This window comes from Nycticebus coucang, chromosome 15 (genome assembly GCF_027406575.1).
Source record: "Nycticebus coucang isolate mNycCou1 chromosome 15, mNycCou1.pri, whole genome shotgun sequence".
Taxonomy (NCBI): Eukaryota; Metazoa; Chordata; class Mammalia; order Primates; family Lorisidae; genus Nycticebus; species Nycticebus coucang.
The window spans coordinates 69,590,778-69,612,227 of record NC_069794.1 but is presented as its reverse complement, the minus strand read 5'-3'; the positions used below and the strand labels follow the sequence as shown (position 1 = coordinate 69,612,227).

Here is a 21,450-nt window from a genome sequence, read left to right as displayed (position 1 = left end):
TAACATTTCTTATAAAGTATAAGTTGTCATAAGTACTTTATAAATTTCGAAACTATACATGATTTAGAAAACCTAAGCTTTGACACACTTTTCAATTATCTATAAATATCTTCTTGACATATTTATATCTGACCTGTGTCAAATTAAGTATTACAGAGAATCAAAAAGGGATGCAAATCATGCTTGAAGAGAAAAGTGAGTATGTACTTTATTGTTTTTATTAAAATTAAATAAAAACTAACTTCATACTCTAAGAATGCTTTATTTTAGGTAAATTGTTATTAATAATATTTTAATAAACTAAGATTTTATAATATATTTTATTATTTACTAATAAATCTTAGTTTATTTACATAAACTAATAAGATTTATCATTAAATAAATCTTAATTTATTTAGATTTATAATAAATCTATAATAGAAATAAACTAATAAGATTTTATAAATTTTTAATGACCTGCCATCTTTTATAATAATTTATTAAAATGTTAAAACATAGAAGAAAGTAACAAAACATACCCACCTCATAGTAATATTGAAATGCTTGGGATTTATCTCCTTCACTATCGTATAATTCTCCTAGTTTAGATAAAGCTCTAGAATCAGTTGGAACAACACTGATCAGCTGCATTAGCCATTCAATGGCTTGATTGGGATCTTCCATTAATTCATATCTTGGACAATGTCAGTTAAGGATAACATAATTTTTCTAAATTCATTAATCAATAAACATACCTAAAAACAACATTACAATAAAAATATTTCTTAGCGTACAGGATATGTGCTATTTTATATTGGTTACTCTGGATTTCTTCCCATGTGGAGATAAGAAATGGATCAGTACTGTGTATAACACTCTTGTTCCCTATATATATCTTGCTTTCCCTTTTGCTTCATTACTATCTACTAAGATAACCCCCAAATTTCTAGTAGAACTATTCAATTATTATATAAATGTACCCTTAATAAAAATACCTGAATGTTGTATTCAATTATCCTATCTCTCTTAACATGCTCAGCATATTAAGGGAATAGTTTTCATGTATTTTTCCTATGAGTTCTCCCTAATTAGATTATGAGCCTAAGGATAGGTTATTTCTGAAACTTCCTCTAATATCTAGTAAGTCATATGCATATATTCAAATAATTTATTGATACCAATACTTATTGACTATTTGCTACTTATTTTTATATTAGATGTCTCAATGAAATGCAAACATTCCAACATTCTACTGAAAAAGAGGGGTCTCTTGGTTTTAATGATGACAAACGTGACATGATGAGAAAAAATAAATCAAATAAAAGAATATTCCAATAGTCTCAAGCATATCAACTGCCTGACCATATCCAAACTTATCATGAACTAGGTAGTATAAGAATATGATACCGGCAGTTTAATAGAAATTAAATAAATAATAAACAAAACAAAATAAAAAGACTTTTAAAAAAGAATAACTATGACACCACTTGGTTTAAAACTAAATTTTTTACAAAAAATTTTAATCTAATCTATCAAAAGTACAGCAGATAGTATGTAAAATTATTAAAAGTATATCTCACAATATGTTTTTAAAAACATATTTATATAAAACTTATGTCATGATAATAGATAATTTAAAAACCTACCTATGATTTTAACCCTTCTCAATGTGTGGCCAAAGCTTATGAAAATAGGGAAAGAAGTGCTTTTCAAATAGCATGAAAGGCATTAAAACATTAACAAATTTCTGGTTTTCTGACTAAAGGCAGGGATTGAGCAGGGGAACTAAAGAAAGATGAGAGTTATAGAAGAAACTGACACAAGAGAAATGTTTTATTGTCCTATATTCCCCAGAGTTCTGAACATAACATTGATATACATTGATATACTATATATATCAAATAAATGACTACTGAATGAACAGAATTATTGAGTCGGTTCATATAAAGTACTGCATAATTTTGGAGGATAAAGATCTTTGAAGAGTTACATTTATTGTATCTACATGTTAGTTAAAAAAAAAAAGATGAATTATCCAAACTCAATCAATAATACTAATCAGTAATGAACAGTATTTTCCTTTTAATAGTAAGTTACCTCAGGTTTAATATAGCATTCTAACGTATCTAATTGACTTTCAATGAATGAATTATGAGTACTAAAATGTCATACTCTATTATTTCAATTATTTCCAAAAATTCATAATAGCTTTAATCTTTAACTAATTCCTCTTAAAGTACAAATGATTTTTTAAAACAGTAGCACTCAAATAATATTTTATCACATTACTCTGCTAACTAGATTATCCTCCTTACTTACTTCAAATATTATCCTCATCAATTACTTCACTGGTTAACTTTTTTAATAATCTAATCCTCAATCACCAATAGAGTGAATTAATAACTGCCTTTAAGTTTTTCAAATAAGATACACATTCGCTATCTGGTAAAGAACTTGGGCGCTGTTTCGTAGAATTGCATGAAGTTTCAGGAAACAGTCCAAAGCCTCATCTAACCGGTTTAGCTTCTTATAGGTAAGGCCTTAAAGAAAAGGGGCGGGGGAAAGCCTATAAGCATTATTACTGACATTAATTTGCCCAATGTAACAGAATCAATCTTTAAATATATGTAAATATTCATCCAGAAGAGAAAATGAAGATGAATTTTTAAAAATGGGAGTGAGGCTACAAAGCTTCAGTGGTTTAAAAGTGTGTGTGTGGGGGGGCCAGGGAGGGGGCAGCGCCCATAGTGCAGTGGGTAGGGTGTCAGCCACATACACCAAGGCTGATGGGTTCGAGCCCAACCTGGGCCTGCTAAACAACAACTGCAATAAAAAAAAGAAAATAGCTGGGTGTTGTGGTGGGCGCCTGTAGTCCCAGCTACTCGGGAGGCTGAGGCAAGAGAATCACTTAAGCCCAAGAGTTTGAAGTTGCTGTGAGCTGTGATGCCACAGCACTCTACCGTATGCAACAAAGTGAGACTCTGTCTCAATTAAAAAAAAATGTGTGGCAAGGGGGGAACAGACAAAAAGATCCACAGAACAGAAAAAAGTTCAGTAATGGGCTCAAAGAATTAAGTTTATGGACATTTAAAATCAGTGAGGAGGAAGAGACTAGTAAATAAATGGTGCCAGGAAACTGACTACACATGAAGGAAAACAATGTAGATTATTATTATTTTTTTTTTTGTAGAGACAGAGTCTCACTTTATTGCCCTTGGTAGAATGCTTGCCATCACAGCTCACAGCAACCTCTAGCTCCTGGGCTTAGGTGATTCTCTTGCCTCAGCCTCCCCAGTAGCTGGGACCACAGGCGCCCACCACAACGCCCAGCTATTTTTTGTTGCAGTTTGGCTGGGGCCGGGTTTGAACAATGTAGATTCTTATTTCACAAAAAAAGAATTCAAAGTTTACTTTCAAACTAAATAGGAAAAACAAAGCTGTAAGAATATGAAATGAAAATATACAGAACAAACAATTATTAATATTAATAATAGAAACATTCTGTTTGATAAAAGACATTATAAATGAAGTCAAAAGTCAAGCAATGCAGTAGGGAAAAGTATTTAAGACTTAACAAAGCAACTAAGTAAGGATGTGTCTAGGAAGCAAGTGCTCTCCTCCCTGTGCCAGTAGTGCTCTCTTCCCAGATGCCCAAATGGTCATGCTCTCCCTTCCTTCCAACATGATTAGGAACATTACATTGTCAGAAAGGCTCTCCCAGATTCCATCTAAAATTGCTACTCCCTCACTGCCTCCCCTATTTTCCAAGGTTAGCAGTAGGCCTGCCTTCTTCCTTTAGGGAAGAGACTGAAGGAATCAGACTTCAGGAGTCTGACTGAAGTAAAAGATCCAGCTGACTGATGGGAAGGTCCTCAACTGAACAAATCAGATAGATTAGTTTATAGCACAGTGCCAGCCCCATCAACCTCACTTATGAACTCAGAGATCCTATTCAGCTTTTAGCTGAAAACTCCTGAATATCAGGAGATGGCCCAATTTCATAAGATCATCAGATATTTGGAGAAAAGCTATAACATGAAAAAAGAGAATAAAATAAGCAAACCAAAGAAAGCAAACAATACCTATGCAGTGAGAAGAAAATTTCAAAAGAAAACTTCAGTAATAACCTAGAGACAGAATACAGTACTGCACGGATGTGTGTTGCAACACTGCAAACCATGCCTAGGGAGTGATGATGCCCACTTTAGGTGACCTCCAAAAGGCAGGGAAGAGAATGTGATGGTGATGAGCCTTCATAGCTTGCAGTATTTTATTAAAAACAAAATCTTAAGTAAATATGGCAAAATGATAAAACATGTTAAATGGAATGGAAGGTATGTGGGTATTTATTTTTTCTGTCTACTTTTTTTGTATGTTTGAAATTGTCCATAATTAAAAAGAAAGAAAATTAGACTTTTTTTCTACCTCATAGTTTTGCAAAAGTTAAAAAGAATGCCAATATCCAGTATCATCAAGAATTTGGGAAATCAGTCTTATATACATACTGTGGTAGAAACAGAAATGGGAAAAGCATTTTAGGAGGGCAGTATGGCAATTCTGCCCAAAGTTGGCAGTATTGGCAACTCTGACCCAAATTTTACATGTGCATAGCTCTTTATTTTATTTTTTTTTCTTTTGTCACCCTTGGTGGTAAAGTGCTGTGACATCATAGCTCACAGCAACCTCAAACTCTTAGGCTCAAATCATCCTTTTGCCTCAGTTTTTCATTTTTAGTAGAGACGGAGGGTCTCACTCTTGCTCAGGCTCGTCTTGAACTCTTGAGCTTAAGCGATACACCCATCTTGGCCTCAGAGTGCTACGATTACAGGCGATAGCCACCATGCCCAGCCAATGTACAAAATTTCTGAATCATTAATTCTACTTAAAATAATCTATAATCCATGAAACAGTAGTGTTTAATTTTTTGTTAGAAGGAAGTCAATTCCTCTTCCTAATGCGTTACAGCTCTTTATACAAAATTAAAACAAAACACAGACACACACCCCAAAATAAACAAACAATGGAAAAACAATTTTGCCTTACCGATATTATAAAGTGCTTCAGTACAAGAAGAATCATTTCTTAAAGCCTCTTTGTAGAATTCAGCTGCCTTCTCATAATCACCATTTGCAAATACCGTATTCCCTTTATTAGTAAGAGCTGATGGATTGTATCTATCAGAGTTCACAGCTAAATCTGCATAGCTGCTGGCTTGTGCAAATTCATTTTCCTAAATAAAATAAAAAATGTATAGAAATTACTTAAATTTCATCTAATATCTTTTCTGACTATTCTGAGATTAGACATAAACAGACTTTTTGAGATTATAGATATGATGAACAGAAACAAATATTTTACTTAGCTTGGTCTTGATAGGCTGATTATACAAAAGAGTTTTAATCATCAGGATCAACTACCCAAGTTTCCTATGATTGACTCCACAGCCTCATGGTTTGAATCACAACACTATATGTATAGGTGGTTCCATGTTCAACGCCCAAATCCATGTCGTCATTTTCCGCAGAGCTCCCCTTCCCACTTGAAGCCTTGAAATAGCTGTAAAGGCAGCACTATCCCTCCTGCCCCTAGCACATGGGCTGTGTCACCTACTAGGTCTCTGTGTTTCTAGCACTCTATTGTTTTTTCTTCCTCTCCACTGCCAAACAGTTGGTTAGGACCTTGCCATCAATCATGTGAGCTTCAGGAACCTTTCTATTCTTAAATACTATGGCAGATTTTGCCAGGTCACCTTGGTTAAGCCAGGAGCTACATTTCCTAGAACTCCCTGCCCTGAATGGCTCTTATCTAGATTTGGCCAAAAGAGGAATCTGGGTTGCATGAGGAATGCCACCCTGACACAGCAGCCTTTTTCTTGTCATCAGATGTGAGACAGATGCAAACATGCCTGTGAGTGCTAGCCCTTCTTCACTCACCTCTACTCCACATCCAGTTTTTCCTCCCAACTGTGCTGACCATGCCCTATCACAGTGCTTGGGTGTGGACCCACAAGGAGGCAGCTGCACAGAGGCATTTGCTTGCCACAGACCTCCCCATGGAGGCCCACCAGGTTCTGGGGTGGCAGCTGGACACATATGCCAATCACTGACTGATGGTGACTCTTCCTCAGATTCCCCTCCCTGTGTACTTCCCCTGCGATGGCTCCTCCACCAAGTGTGAGCCCTGATTCTCACCATCCTTTCTCCCATAACACTTATAGTCCCCTGGTTAAACTCTTAAAAAACTGAGAATAACTCATAAAATGAACCCTTTTAAAATGTACAATTCAGGGGGATTTAGTACATTTACAATGTTGTGCAACCCACTGCTGACACTGTTGATGTCTATGTACAGACAATTTTCCCCAATCCTATACCCATGGGCAGTCGTTCTCCATTCTCCCTTTCCTCAGCCCTGACGATCACCAATCTGCTTTCTGTCTCTATGTTTATTCTGGACATTGGACATGAAAGAAATTATACATTATCTACACTTATACATTACGTCTGGCTTCTTTTCCTTTGCATATTTTTGAGGCTCATCCATGTTATACTGTGTATTAGTACTTTACTCCTTTATATGGCTGAATGCTATTCTGTTGCATGGTTATATCACATTGTTTTTATCTGTTCATTGTGATGGACACTTGGGTTGCTTCCAGTCACCTTTCTGTTACTCTGAATAATAGTGCTATGAACATTCACATGCAAGTTTGTATGTGGATTCTGAATGTACTCTGACTGATACAAAAACTTGTACCTTCAAGTGGGGTGCTGCTGTTTTAAAAACTAAAATATCTAACATTGTCTTTTGGACTGGGCAGCAGGCAAAATCTAGAAAAGATATGAGGGGCTGGAGAGGTGAACCATGAGTGGCACCTAGAAAGGCAGGAAGGAATTTTCATCAGAGGCTGGGTAAAGGGCAAGCCATGTTGCAGTGGTGAAACACTGGCAAAAGTGGTACCTATGGGGTAGTGTGGAGACAGGAAATGTACCTAATGAACATGTGCATGTGGCCAAGATGATTTCTACGCAGAATGTGAAAGGCCAATTAATTTATTTTAACTGGGTATGACAGGGTACAGGAGGAGAAAGATGAGCTAAGGAGAGAATTGTTCAGTTTGCAGGTAGAATTTAGAGGAAATACAGAAGAACCAGGACTTGCTGGGCTGGAAAATAAAATTATTTCATGTCTGTACTAGTTTTTCCTGGTGGCAAAAGACCATCAAAGTAGGAAATGATTACAGGGTAAGGATCAATTCAAGGGTGTGGCTATAACACTTTTTGTAAATGTTTAAAAAGATTTAACGTTGCACCTTGCAGAGCTTCTCTCTCAGGTTAAAAAAGGGGGAACGCTTCTAAGACTTTTCAGGGCTCTGTTCCATAGTACTTATACACCTAAGTGGAAAGGGATTTGTCCTGAAAAGAAATGGATGTGAGTTTGGGGGCATCAAGAAAATCTCAATAAGCTTTAAAGAAAATCCTCCAAGTTTTTAAGGGAGTTGTATCAACAAAAGTGTTTGTGGTTTGGATTAAAGGAACAGATACAGTCTAAAATGAAAAACTTCCTCTGAGCTCTAAATTTCTCTGGGCAGAAAGTGCAAACATAGGAAAGGAAGATGTTCTCAGAGGGCAGAGCCAAAAGCCACACAAGAAAAAGGATCAGGAAACCACTTCCAAGGAGCAGAGTTGGGCTCTAATGAAAGAACATTCCCTTTCCCACATTAGGGGACCCCTGACCACATGTGTTTAGCAGTTTCATAACTGCTAAGACCAATGACTGCAATGTGCTACCATCCTTTCCCTTTCTGAATGAAAGTGTTTGTTACAGTTATCCTGTTTTTATCTCAACATGGTATATTGAGTGTATGGAGGGCAGGTGACAATCACAGATCTGGGGATAAAGATAAAAGAGGAATTGTGCCTGAGAAAGCCCCATCTCTATCCAAACCTGATGCAGAACATGATTTTTGAGTCTGATGCTGTGACTGAATGAGGCTCTGTGAGTCTTAGGAGGAGTAAATACATTTTGCCTATGGGGGGGACATTAATAATTGGGGCTTTAGTACAGGCAGTGGATCATACTGGGATTGTACCTCCCAATACTCATGTCTTAGTATGGTTTTCTCCCATGTTTGCTTAGCCCCTCAAACTACTAAACCCAATGTATGCAAGAGCCTGATATGTGCCTGTGCATTGGTGTTTGTTCTCATAGAAAATCCAGTCCCATGTAAGAAATCTGGTATCTCCTGCTGGAATGGCTTCGAGAGAAGACTGAGTCTTCCTGGCCAATAGCAAAGTGCCAGATGTGAGGGAGGCACCTGGACTACCCATCCTCAGTTAAGCCTCAGATGATGGCAGCTGCATGAGTAATTACAGGTCATTAAGTTTTGGGGCAGTTCATTATACAGCAACAGAAAACTGATGTAACTATATGCTGGATACCAAAAATATACTTTCAACTATATGTCATACACAACTATATACCAGACTCATTAATTTCATCAAAACATTCTTAATTATAACCAATTTCTTCAGAATCAAGTATAAGAAGTTATTGTTCAGATGCCCCAACACATCTGCTCCTTTGATTAATCTAACAATTCTCTTCCTTGCTTCTCTAAAATTTTTATTAGTCTCCTTCTGCACATCCATCAAACTTGGTAAAGATTTGGTCACAAAATTCATTAGTGGTTTCCTAAATTCAAAATTTAAGAACCCTTATAGATACTGTTCTTCAATCCCCAGATTGATCTCTAAGAACTGCTAGAAATGGATCCTAGAAGCAGACCCCAAGAGAGGAGTTTATTTGGGAATTGATCCCCGGAAACATTTCCATGGGTGTAAGAAAGCAAGAGAGGCAAGGAAAGGCAGGAAATAGAGGGCAAAATATCAAGTAGGTTACCTCTGGACAGAAGCTCAGTTCTGCTAGTGAACCCTGGGAGCCAGTGAAGAGCACATGCCTGGTGTTGAGGGTGGGGAAGAGCTCTGGTAGGTGGATACAAACTGATGTTGTACATCTTCTTGATGGATTGAACTTTGTATCATTTTGTGCTGTCCCTTTTTATCCCTGAAGATACACTATATGTTGTAACAAAAGTGAGAAGAATACCTAATTTCTACAAGTTTTCTGGAATAACTATCTCCGAGTTTCCATGTTGTATGAACTAGCTTTCCATTTTCTATTAAAAAAAATAAGACTAGAAAGTAATTGCCCTTGAGGTGGACCAAGATGGCAGCCGAGTAACAGCTTCCTTGCATCTGGGCACCGGGAGTCTGGGGATATAGGACTCCAGGCATCTCTGGCTGGTGGGATCTACCTATTATCACCCCTGAGAGGATACAGGGAGTCAGCGAGAGACTTCTGGACCCCAAGAGGAGGACTAAAACAGTGGAAAACCGGCAAGTGGTCGCGTGTGTTCAATCCGTCTAAACCCGCCCGCAACTTCCACAGGCACGAGAACTTAAAGAGCAAGAGGAAGTGAAAGGAAAATTACGGCAAGGAAACAGATAAAAGAAATCACTCATGAGGAAGAATCAGCAGAAAACTCCAGGCAACATGAAGAACCAGTCCAGAACAACCCCGCCAAGGGACCATGAGGTAGCTACTACAGAGGATTCCACCTACACAGAAATGTTAGGAATGACAGAAAGGGAATTTAGAATACACATGTTGAAAACAATGAAAGAAATGATGGAAACAATGAAGGAAACTGCTAATAAAGTGGAAAATAACCAAAAGGAAATCAAAAAACAGAATCAAATTAGAGATGAACGATATGAAGAATATAAAAAGGATATAGCAGAGCTGAAGGAAATGAAACAGTCAATCAGGGAACTTAAAGATTCAATGGAAAGTATCAGCAACAGGTTAGACCATGCAGAAGAAAGAATTTCAAAGGTAGAAGACAAAAGTTTTTGAGATAACTCAGATAGTAAAAGAGGCAGAAAAGAAGAGAGAGAAAGCAGAACGTTCACTGTCAGAATTATGGGACTTTATGAAGCGTTCCAACATACGAGTTATAGGAATTCCAGAAGGGGAAGAAGAATGCCCCAGACGAATGGAAGCCATACTAGAGAATATTATAAAAGAAAATTTCCCAAATATCACCAAAGATTCTGACACACTGCTTTCAGAGAGGTATCGGACCCCAGGTCGCCTCAACTCTAACCGAGCTTCTCCAAGACACATTGTGATGAACCTGTCCAAAGTCAAGACAAAAGAAAAGATTCTGCAAGCTGCCAGGAGTAAGCGCCAGTTGACCTACAGGGGCAAATCCATCGGAGTGACCGCAGACTTCTCTAATGAAACTTTCCAAGCAAGAAGACAATGGTCATCTACCTTTAATCTACTTAAACAGAACGATTTCCAGCCCAGAATTCTGTACCCTGCTAAGCTAAGCTTCAAAATTGACGGAGAAATCAAATCATTTACGGATATACAAACATTGAGGAAATTCGCCACAACAAGACCAGCTCTACAGGAAATACTTCAACCTGTTCTCCACACTGACCACCACAATGGATCAGCAGCAAAGTAAGAACTCAGAAATTAAAGGACAGAACCAAACCTCCACACTGATGCAAAAGATAAAACTAAGCAATGGACTCTCACAAAATAAGACGAATAGAATACTACCACACTTATCAACTATCTCAATAAATGTTAATGGCTTGAATTCCCCACTGAACAGACATAGATTGGTTGACTGGATTAAAAAACACAAGCCATCCATTTGCTGTCTGCAAGAAACACACCTGGCTTCAAAAGACAAATTAAAGCTCTGAGTCAAGGGTTGGAAGACAATTTTTCAGGCAAATGGAATTCAGAAGAAAAGAGGAGTTACAATCTTATTTTCAGATACATGTGGATTTAAAGCAACTAAAGTCAAAAAAGACAAAGATGGTCATTTTATATTGGTCAAGGGAAAAATACAACAAGAAGACATTTCAATTCTAAATATTTATGCACCCAATTTAAATGCTCCCAGATTCTTGAAACAGACCTTACTCAGTCTGAGCAATATGATATCTGATAATACCATAATGAAAGGGGACTTTAACACTCCTCTTACAGAGCTGGACAGATCCTCTAAACAGAAATTAAACAAAGATATAAGAGATTTAAATGAGACCCTAGAACAACTGTGCTTGATAGACGCATATCCCAAAGATAAAGAATATACATTCTTCTCATCACCCCATGGAACATTCTCCAAAATTGATCATATCCTGGGACACAAAACAAATATCAACAGAATCAAAAGAATTGAAATTTTACCTTGTATCTTCTCAGACCATAAGGCACTAAAGGTGGAACTCAACTCTAACAAAAATGCTCGACCCCACCCAAAGGCATGGAAACTAAACAATCTTCTGTTGAATAACAGATGGGTGAAGGAAGAAATAAAACAGGAAATCATTAACTTCCTTGAGCATAACAACAATGAAGACACAAGCTACCAAAACCTGTGGGATACGGCAAAAGCAGTTTTGAGAGGAAAATTCATTGCTTTAGATGCCTACATTCGAAAAACAGAAAGAGAGCGCATCAACAATCTCACAAGAGATCTTATGGAATTGATCTAAGAAAAGAAGAACAATCTAAGCCTAAACTCAGTAGAAGAAAAGAAATATCCAAAATCAAATCATAGATCAATGTAATTGAAAACAAAAGAATCATTCAGAAAATTAATGAAACAAGGAGTTGGTTTTTTGAAAAAATAAATAAAATAGATAAACCACTGGCCAGACTAACGAGGAATAGAAAAATAAAATCTCTAGTAACCTCAATCAGAAATGATAAAGGGGAAATAACAACTGATCCCACAGAGATACAAGAGATCATCTCTGAATACTACCAGAAACTCTATGCCCAGAAATTTGACAATGTGAAAGAAATGGATCAATATTTGGAATCACACCCTCTCCCTAGACTCAGCCAGGAAGAAATAGAGCTCCTGAACAGACCAATTTCAAGCACTGAGATCAAATTAACAATAAAAAAGCTTCCAACCAAAAAATGCCCTGGTCCAGATGGCTTCACTCCAGAATTCTATCAAACCTTCAAGGAAGAGCTTATTCCTGTACTGCAGAAATTATTCCAAAAAATTGAGGAAGAAGGAATCCTCCCCAACACATTCTATGAAGCAAACATCACCCTGATACCAAAACCAGGAAAAGACCCAAACAAAAAGAATTTCAGACCAATCTCACTCATGAACATAGACGCAAAAATTCTCAACAAAATCCTAGCCAACAGATTACAGCTTATCATCAAAAAAGTCATTCATCATGATCAAGTAGGCTTCATCCCAGGGATGCAAGGCTGGTTTAACATACGCAAGTCCATAAACGTTATCCACCATATTAACAGAGGCAAAAATAAAGATCACATGATCCTCTCAATAGATGCAGAAAAAGCATTTGATAAAATCCAGCATCCTTTTCTAATTAGAACACTGAAGAGTATAGGCATAGGTGGCACATTTCTAAAACTGATTGAAGCTATCTATGACAAACCCACAGCCAATATTTTACTGAATGGAGTAAAACTGACAGTGTTTCCTCTTAGAACTGGAACCAGACAAGGTTGTCCTCTGTCACCTTTACTATTCAACATAGTGCTGGAAGTTCTAGCCAATACAATTAGGCAAGACAAGAAAATAAAGGGAATCCAAATGGGAGCAGAGGAGGTCAAACTCTCCCTCTTTGCTGACGACATGATCTTATACTTAGAGAACCCCAAAGACTCAACCACAAGACTCCTAGAAGTCATCAAAAAATACAGTAATGTTTCAGGATATAAAATCAATGTCCACAAGTCAGTAGCCTTTGTGTACACCAATAACAGTCAAGATGAGAAGCTAATTAAGGACGCAACTCCCTTCACCATAGTCTCAAAGAAAATGAAATACCTAGGAATATACCTAACGAAGGAGGTAAAGGACCTCTATAAAGAAAACTATGAAATCCTCAGAAAGGAAATAGCAGAGGATATTAACAAATGGAAGAACATACCATGCTCATGGATGGGAAGAATCAACATTGTTAAAATGTCTATACTTCCCAAAGCAATCTACCTATTCAATGCCATTCCTATCAAAATACCAACATCGTACTTTCAAGATTTGGAAAAAATGATTCTGCGTTTTGTATGGAACTGGAAAAAACCCCGTATAGCTAAGGCAGTTCTCTGTAACAAAAATAAAGCTGGGGGCATCAGCATACCAGATTTTAGTCTGTACTACAAAGCCACAGTGCTCAAGACAGCATGGTACTGGCACAAAAACAGAGACATAGACACTTGGAATCGAATTGAAAACCAAGAAATGAAACTAACATTTTACAACCACCTAATCTTTGATAAACCAAACAAGAACCTACCTTGGGGGAAAGACTCCCTATTCAATAAATGGTGTTGGGAGAACTGGATGTCTACATGTAAAAGACTGAAACTGGACCCACACCTTTCACCACTCACAAAAATTGATTCAAGATGGATAAAGGACTTAAATTTAAGGCATGAAACAATAAAAATCCTCCAAGAAAGCATAGGAAAAACACTGGAAGATATTGGCCTGGGGAAAGACTTCATGAAGAAGACTGCCATGGCAATTGCAACAACAACAAAAATAAACAAATGGGACTTCATTAAACTGAAAAGCTTCTGTACAGCTAAGGAGACAATAACCAAAACAAAGAGACAACCTACACAATGGGAAAGGATATTTGCATATTTTCAATCAGACAAAAGCTTGATAACTAGGATCTATAGAGAACTCAAATTAATCCACATGAAAAAGGCCAACAATCCCATATATCAATGGGCAAGAGACATGAATAGAACTTTCTCTAAAGATGACAGACGAATGGCTAACAAACACATGAAAAAATGTTCATCATCTCTATATATTAGAGAAATGCAAATCAAAACAACCCTGAGATATCATCTAACCCCAGTGAGAATGGCCCACATCACAAAATCTCAAAACTGCAGATGCTGGCGTGGATGTGGAGAGAAGGGAACACTTTTACACTGCTGGTGGGACTGCAAACTAGTACAACCTTTCTGGAAGGAAGTATGGAGAAACCTCAAAGCACTCAAGCTAGACCTCCCATTTGATCCTGCAATCCCATTACTGGGCATCTACCTAGAAGGAAAGAAATCCTTTTATCATAAGGACACTTGTACTAGACTGTTTACTGCAGCTCAATTTACAATCGCCAAAATGTGGAAACAGCCTAAATGCCCACCAACCCAGAAATGGATTAACAAGCTGTGGTATATGTATACCATGGAATACTATTCAACCATTAAAAAAAATGGAGACTTTACATCCTTCATATTAATCTGGATGGACGTGGAAGACATTATTCTTAGTAAAGCATCACAAGAATGGAGAAGCATGAATCCTATGTACTCAATTTTGATATGAGGACAATTAATGACAATTATGGTTATGGGGGGGGAACAGAAAGAGGGAAGGAGGGAGGGGGGTGGGGCCTTGGTGTGTGTCACACTTTATGGGGGCAAGACATGATTGCAAGAGGGACTTTACCTAACAATTGCAATCAGTGTAACCTGGCTTATTGTACCCTCATGAATCCCCAACAATAAAAAAAAAAAAAAAAAAGGAAGAAAAAAAAAAAAGAACTGCTAGAAATGCCATTGGCCACCAGTTTCAGAAGGCAACCCTCTCTGGCAACTTACCTATGCCAAAGAAAAGAGGCAACTTGCCTGCTTCCTGGAGATGCCTCCTTCAATCCCGTGACTGGTTGATATAGGAGAACAAAGGACAGAGTTGGGGGGCCACCCCAGCTTCAGAGCATGCTACAGGGTTGGCTAAAGTGGTAAGGCCAACTTCTGCCTCTGCTCAATCCTCTTTCCCCCAAGGCTGTTGGCACCATGTGCTGATCTAGAGCTCTACTAGGTAGCAGGCGTATCTCCATCTCAGAGTCTGCTGTCTGAGCCTTTTTTCTCTTGATACCCTGTATCAGCAGTACTGATTTCAATACTGCTCCTCTTTTGTGCCTTCAAGACATCATACTACATTGTTTCTTTTCTTGTCTTCTTGATCTGATTCTTACTCTGGCTTTCTTAGTTCCAAAGGTAGTACTTAGTTCTGTGCTATTATCTTGACTAGGAAGAGGTCATCTATTATCAAAGCTTTAACCTCTACAGAGATGATTACCAAATTTCATCTCCACCTGGTTTACCTTCTGTGATAGATCTACATGCTTCCTAGATACTTCTATTTCCATCACTACAAAAAAATGTTTAACTATATTTAAGAACAAACTCAGCATCTTTCCCCCTAATCAGCACCCCCTTCTGGACATGTAACTGGCACTATTCTCCTGCCAGCAGATTTGTAACTCTGGAGTCATTCTTCAACCATTAGTTTTGATCTCTTTCTTCATCAGAAAACCTGAGGGATGTAACACCTTTCCATCAGCAACCATAGTTCAGCACAGCAGTGATTCTTAATGGTGCACAAATCAGAAGCTTTAAGAGGCCAGCCCCGGCCAAACTGCAACAAAAAAATAGCCGGGCATTGTGGTGGGTACCTGTACTCCTACTACTCAGGAGGCTGAGGCAGGAGAATTGCCTTAGCCCAGGAGCTCAAGGTTGCTGTGAGCTATGACGCCACAGCACTCTACCGAGAGCAACACAGTGAGACTCTGTCTCTAAAAAAAAAAAAAAAAAAAAAAAAAAAGAAGAAGCTCTAAGAAGGGCTAAAAATGTGGTTTAACAATATACAATGACTCTTATGTACATCTCCCCTCATAATACTTTCTCACTTCTGTGCATTTAGTTTGTCAGTCTCCCCACAAATGCCCCTTTCACTCTTATCTATATTATGACCTTCAAGATCAACTTCTTTATGAAATCTTTCCCAAAAGTCCTAAATTAAAATGTTATTTGCCTCCTCTGAATTTCTGAAGCCTTTATTATCTATGATAATTTATTGTTCCCTACTTTGAACCTTCCTTCCTAATCTACCCCCACCTGCCTCCTTTGTTCCAAATTAAGAAAGCTCCCTTTTAAGGAGCTATTAGACTTTTGGTGTTCCCAATGATTGGCATCCAGTAGATGCTCAATGAATGCTTGTTAAAGATGATTCCCTGTAACCTTATATAAATCATTTAACCTAAGATATCACTTTCTTTATTACTATTACAAAAAAGCTGAAATATATCTCTAGCTTATTTTCCAGCTATACACTCCACAACTGTATAATGATGCTTACCACCACAATTTTTCTTCCTTCTCTTCTCGCAACCTTTGATCTGGCACTTGCCATGATCGGATCCACTATACACCCCATTTTGCTTACATTCTCCCACAATATTCTTTGGGGTCTCTCCTTAGTCATGATCTTCAAGTGAAATTTAGCAATATAGAAATGCCACATGGTCAATTGTTAGTTGTGAAAAACAAAACTTACCAAATAATACAGGAATGAGAGGTTGGTTGCAGCTGCACTTTTCACTCTACTGTCCTTTTTTTCAAACATTTTTAAGGTCTCTACAGCCTAGAAATAGAGTATCTGAAGGTTATTATCACTGCAATATGATAGTACTCCAGCTTATGGTTGGAGAAAAAAATGCACAAGAGGGGTGGATTAGTATGTTCAAGAAAATAGATGAAAAAAGGAGAATTTCACTGAAGAATTAAAATTTCAAAAAAAGAACAAACAGAAATTCTGGAACTAAAAAGATAACACCTGAAATTAAAAACATAGATGGGTCTATGGCAGCTGAAAAGAGGACTGGTGACTGGAAGAAAAGTTAGTAGTAAATATTGAGCCTTAGGAGTCATGTGATGCAATTTAGCGTTTATCCTACACAATGGGGTAGAGAGGAGCCTGAAAGGTTTTTCCCAAGACACATAATCAAATTTGCCTTTTGCAAAGTAATTTTGGGATTTCTGTTTCTGGCCTTAATAGTCTATAAAAGGCCATTTTCTCAAGAAAACTTACTAGAGAGAAGTTATATAAAATAATATTTCTTGAAGGCACTGGAGAGCTACCAAGGCAATCAGGATTTGAAAACCAAGATGCCAGAAAATGTTTAGACTAAATAAAGCACAGCAAAAGAAAAGGCTAAAAATATGTTCTTAAAAAAGAACATAAGAGACATAGGAACACAGTGAAAGGGTCTAATATAAATGTAAATGGAATTTCAGAATAGGAAGAAAGACAATGGCTAAGAATTTCCCAAAAACCAATAACCAAAAATAATTTTGATAATATTACAAAAAATCATCTAAAGTATCAGGATGGTGCAAAAGTAACTATGGTTTTGTACTCGGGATTTTAAATCATTATAACTGGGCGACGCCTGTGGCTCAGTGAGTAGGGCACGGGCCCCATATGCCAAGGGTGGCGGGTTCAAACCCAGCCCCGGCCAAACTGCAACAACGACAACAAAAAAAAAATAGCCGGGCGTTGTCCCAGCTGCTCGGGAGGCTGAGGCAAGAGAATCGCGTAAGCCCAAGAGTTAGAGGTTGCTGTGAGCCGTGTGACGCCACCGCACTCTACCTGAGGGCGGTACAGTGAGACTCTGTCTCTACAAAAAAAAATAATAATAATATAACTAGGCTCAAATACATTTTTACTATTCAAAACAGGAACCATTACAATCAACACATTGTTGCCAAGGAGAAGTAAGTTTGTTTCTTTCTGTAGTATAAAAATCCATGCCTCTGGATCCAATCAACTCTTGGAAAGCATTTTTTTTTTGCATCCTGATGGTTGTTTTCCCTACAGAATGTTGTAAAGATGCTTGAAGAAGTGGTAGTTGGTTGGTGAGAGGTCACATGAATATGGTAGATGAGACAAAACTTTGTAGCCCAATTCATTCAACTTTTGAAGCGTTGGCTGCGGAATGCACAGTTGGGCATTGTTGTGGAGAACTGGGCCCTTTCTGTTGACCAATGCTGGGTATAGGCGATGCAGTTTTGAATGCATCTCATAGATTTGCTGAGCATAATTCTCCTGGTGTAATTGTTTCACCAGGATTCAGAAAGCTGTAGTGGATCAGATCAACAGCAGACCACCAAACATTGACCATGACCTTTTTTTGGTGCAAGTTTGGCTTTGGGAAGTGCTTTGGAGGTTCATCTCTATCTAGTCACTAAGCTGGTCATTGCTAGTTATTGTATGAAATCCACTTTTTGTCGCAAGTCACAATTTGAATAAGAAATGGTTCACTGTTGTTGCACAGAATAGAAACCATACCTGAAAACAACTATTGTTCTGATTTTGAGTCAGCTCATGAGACACCCACTTATCGAGCTTTTCTGCCTTAATAATTTGCAACAAATGCTGAACAACTCAACTGTTCTTTGACAACTTCTCATAGTTGTCAGAAGATCAGCTTCGATGACTGCTCTCTACTGGTCATTGTCAACTTCAGATGGCTAGCCACTGCTCTCCTCATCTTCAAGGCTCTCATCTCCTTTGCAAAATTGCTTGAACCACCACTGCACTATGCGGTCATTAGCAGTTCCTGGGTTAAATGTGTTGTTGATGTTGCAAGCTGTCTGAGCTGCTTTATGATCCATTTTGAACTCAAATAAGAAAACTGCTCAAATTTGCTTTTTTGTCCAACACCATTTCCATAGTCCAAAATAAATATAAACAGTAAGTCATTAGCAAAAAAGCATAAAACGAGAAATGTGCATTAAAACGACATATAACTACATTTAAGAATGTATTCCAGTATCAGACGGCAAATTTCAACAATGCAAAAACTTCAGTCCCTTTTGCACCAATCTAACAGATCCAAATATAATTACATTTTCAAGTCACGAAAAATGAAAAGTACATTTTCTATCACCTGGAAGGTCTTGATAATTCTAATCAAACAAGATTTGTGGAATGGTAAGATAACCTTGCATGAAGGGTGAATGAGTACTCAACCTGGAAATGACTTCAGAATATCAAAAAAGGAAGAGAAAGGAAATGGCTTTTTCTTAGTTCTTTCTTTTAACACACAATTACTAAATAAAAGATGTTCAGCCTCTTGGTACCTCCTGCTCCTGGACAGTATTAGTGTTCAAGCAAAAGCCCTGCTTCAGCTTTTACAACTGTCATCAGCTAAAGTTACTGCAAATATCTGGCAAATTTTGAGATGTGTGCTGTGTAGGGTTTAACCTCAAATAAAGTACATCGAATGGTGTACCAGTAAGTATGTTGACTCAATTTCTTTGTAAGATAAAAGATTTTAAAATACCAGATACAGATCCCTGGGTTATGATATAAATAAATAATTTATTTTATTTTTCTTACATAATAAAGTATCAAGCAGTTATTTTATTATTACTATTTTTGTTGTTGTTGAGACAGAGTCCCACCCTATGCCCCTGAGCAGAGTGCAATGGCGTCATACCTCACTACAACCTCAGACTTGGGCTGCCGGCATCCCTCTGCCTCAGCCTCCAGTAGCAATTAAAGGTACTTGCCGCAGTACCTGGCTGGGTTTTTCCATTTCTTTCTTTTCCAGTACCCGGCTGAGACACTGCGCCCAGCAAGCAATTATTCTTTTAAAGCCGTTTTGATGACTTTAAAGAAAATTGCTGGAATTTTCTAGGCCAGTAATTTATAATTCCACAAAGTAAAAAATTGGAAAAGAAAAACCTAAATATGCTGGGTGTGGTAGCTCACACCTGTAATCCTACCACTCTAGGAGGATGAGGTGGATGGAGTGCCTGAGCTCAGGAGTTTGAAACCACCTTGAGAAAGAGTGAGACCCTGTCTCTAAAAATAGCTAGGCATTGTGGTGGGCACCTGTAGTCCCAGCTACTTGGGAGGCTGAGGCAAGAGGATTGCTTAAGCCCAAGAGTCTGAGGCTGCATTGAAGTATGACTCCACGGCACTCTACCAAGGGAGGCAAAGTGAGACTCTATCTCGAAAAGAGAGAGGGGAGGGGAGGGGAGAGGAGGGGAGGGGAAAGAAAAGAAAAGAAAAACTTTAAACACCACATCCTCACTTTTGAGATTCTATTTCTCATTTACTTCCTTGGAAAAATCTATCATAAAACTGCCAAGAAGTTCCTTAAACTCACCTCAAAAATCACTGCTGCTTATATTGTTCATCCTGTAGAAACTTAACTCACTAATCCTTTACACAACCTCCACAGCTATTAATGTAAAAACACTGCTGTTTTGAACCTCTTAAGTTTCATAAGCTGCATTTCACATTGAATATGTTTTAGTCCTCACTTTTAAATCAGATTGTGTCACAATAAATGTATGTGCTACTTCAAAAAGGCACTTGAATAGGTATCTCAGATATTCATTAAACTCTCTAAAGTGTACAGGGAAAGAAAGCTGTTCCCTAATGTTTATGACATCCATAAAACAGATTACAAAAAGAAAGCTAATAAGCAACAACAAATTTTTAAATAAAAGGAATATTGGTTTATATCATTCCTTTTAGAGCAGCCCTTTACATTACAGTCAAAGAAATGTGTTGAGGGCGCCACCTGTGGCTCAGTCGGTAAGGCGCCGGCCCCATACACCAAGGGTGATGGGTTCAAACCCGGGCCTGGCCAAACTGCAACCAAAAAATAGCTGGGCGTTGTGGCAGGCACCTGTAGTCCCAGCTGCTCGGGAGGCTGAGGCAAGAGAATCGCTTAAGCCCAGGAGTTGGAGGTTGCTGTGAGCTGTGTGAGGCCACGGCACTCTACCAAGGGCCATAAAGTGAGACTCTGTCTCTACAAAAAAAAAAAAAAAAAGAAATGTGTTGAATTTTAAAATTTTGATATTTATTGCTTTGCAGCTCATTAATAACAACACTTTAAGGCTACATTTAGCACCAAATCTATTTTCACCCAAAATAGTTATTCACCCAATAACATGTAAAAAGCAATACAATCCAAAGTTATTATTTAAAAGAATTAACAAAGATATTTAGAACTTAAAACTGCCATTTGAAAACATTTAACAGAGTAAAGACATTTCATATTGTAAGTTACTAAACTATGAGCTATTCTAAAAGACTATATTCTTATTCTATTAAAAGGAACACTCTCAGGGTTTTTGGCTAAGAAATTTGTTTTGAAACAGACTATTTTCACAACTGTTTTATAAATGTCCATGAATGTATATCCAATAATTGTTTTTAGAAGTAAAGCTCTATAAATTAATTTATAAATGAAACTGATAAAAGTGCAACAAATGATGAGAATAAACATTGCTAGTTTGGACTTTTTTTCCCCCTAAAAGCAATGAGAAAAATGTCTATTTTGGCTTCTTTTCCAGCTGATGGCATCTACCTCCTAGCTTCAGCATTTCATCCTGTCTGTTCCTGTACTATGACTGGCCTTCAGCCCATTTACTTCATTTCATCTCCGCTGGCTTTCTAGCACATTTTTTTTTCCTATTACAAAAGTGGCCACAAATACTACCATTATCATAAAAAAATCATATGTTTTGATTTTAGCATATTTTTCTTTTAAAAAGTAT

The 21,450-nt window shown here is 37.6% G+C and overlaps 1 protein-coding gene across 8 annotated transcripts in view; it reads right to left on the bottom strand.

The window, feature by feature from the left end:
- IFT88 (intraflagellar transport 88) overlaps window positions 1-21,450 on the bottom strand; it is a 164,591-nt gene that overhangs the window by 76,707 nt on the left and 66,434 nt on the right. For all 8 annotated transcript variants that reach the window (XR_008374646.1, XR_008374647.1, XM_053563849.1 and 5 more), the window contains 4 exons: window positions 16,427-16,513; window positions 5,023-5,209; window positions 2,411-2,519; window positions 523-673 (listed from right to left, as the gene is read on the bottom strand). Coding sequence is in view for 6 of the 8 variants with exons in the window: in XM_053563849.1 (XP_053419824.1) it covers window positions 523-673; window positions 2,411-2,519; window positions 5,023-5,209; window positions 16,427-16,513 (534 nt within the window). In the remaining 2 variants the exon portion in view is untranslated. The remainder of the gene's footprint in view (window positions 1-522; window positions 674-2,410; window positions 2,520-5,022; window positions 5,210-16,426; window positions 16,514-21,450) is intronic.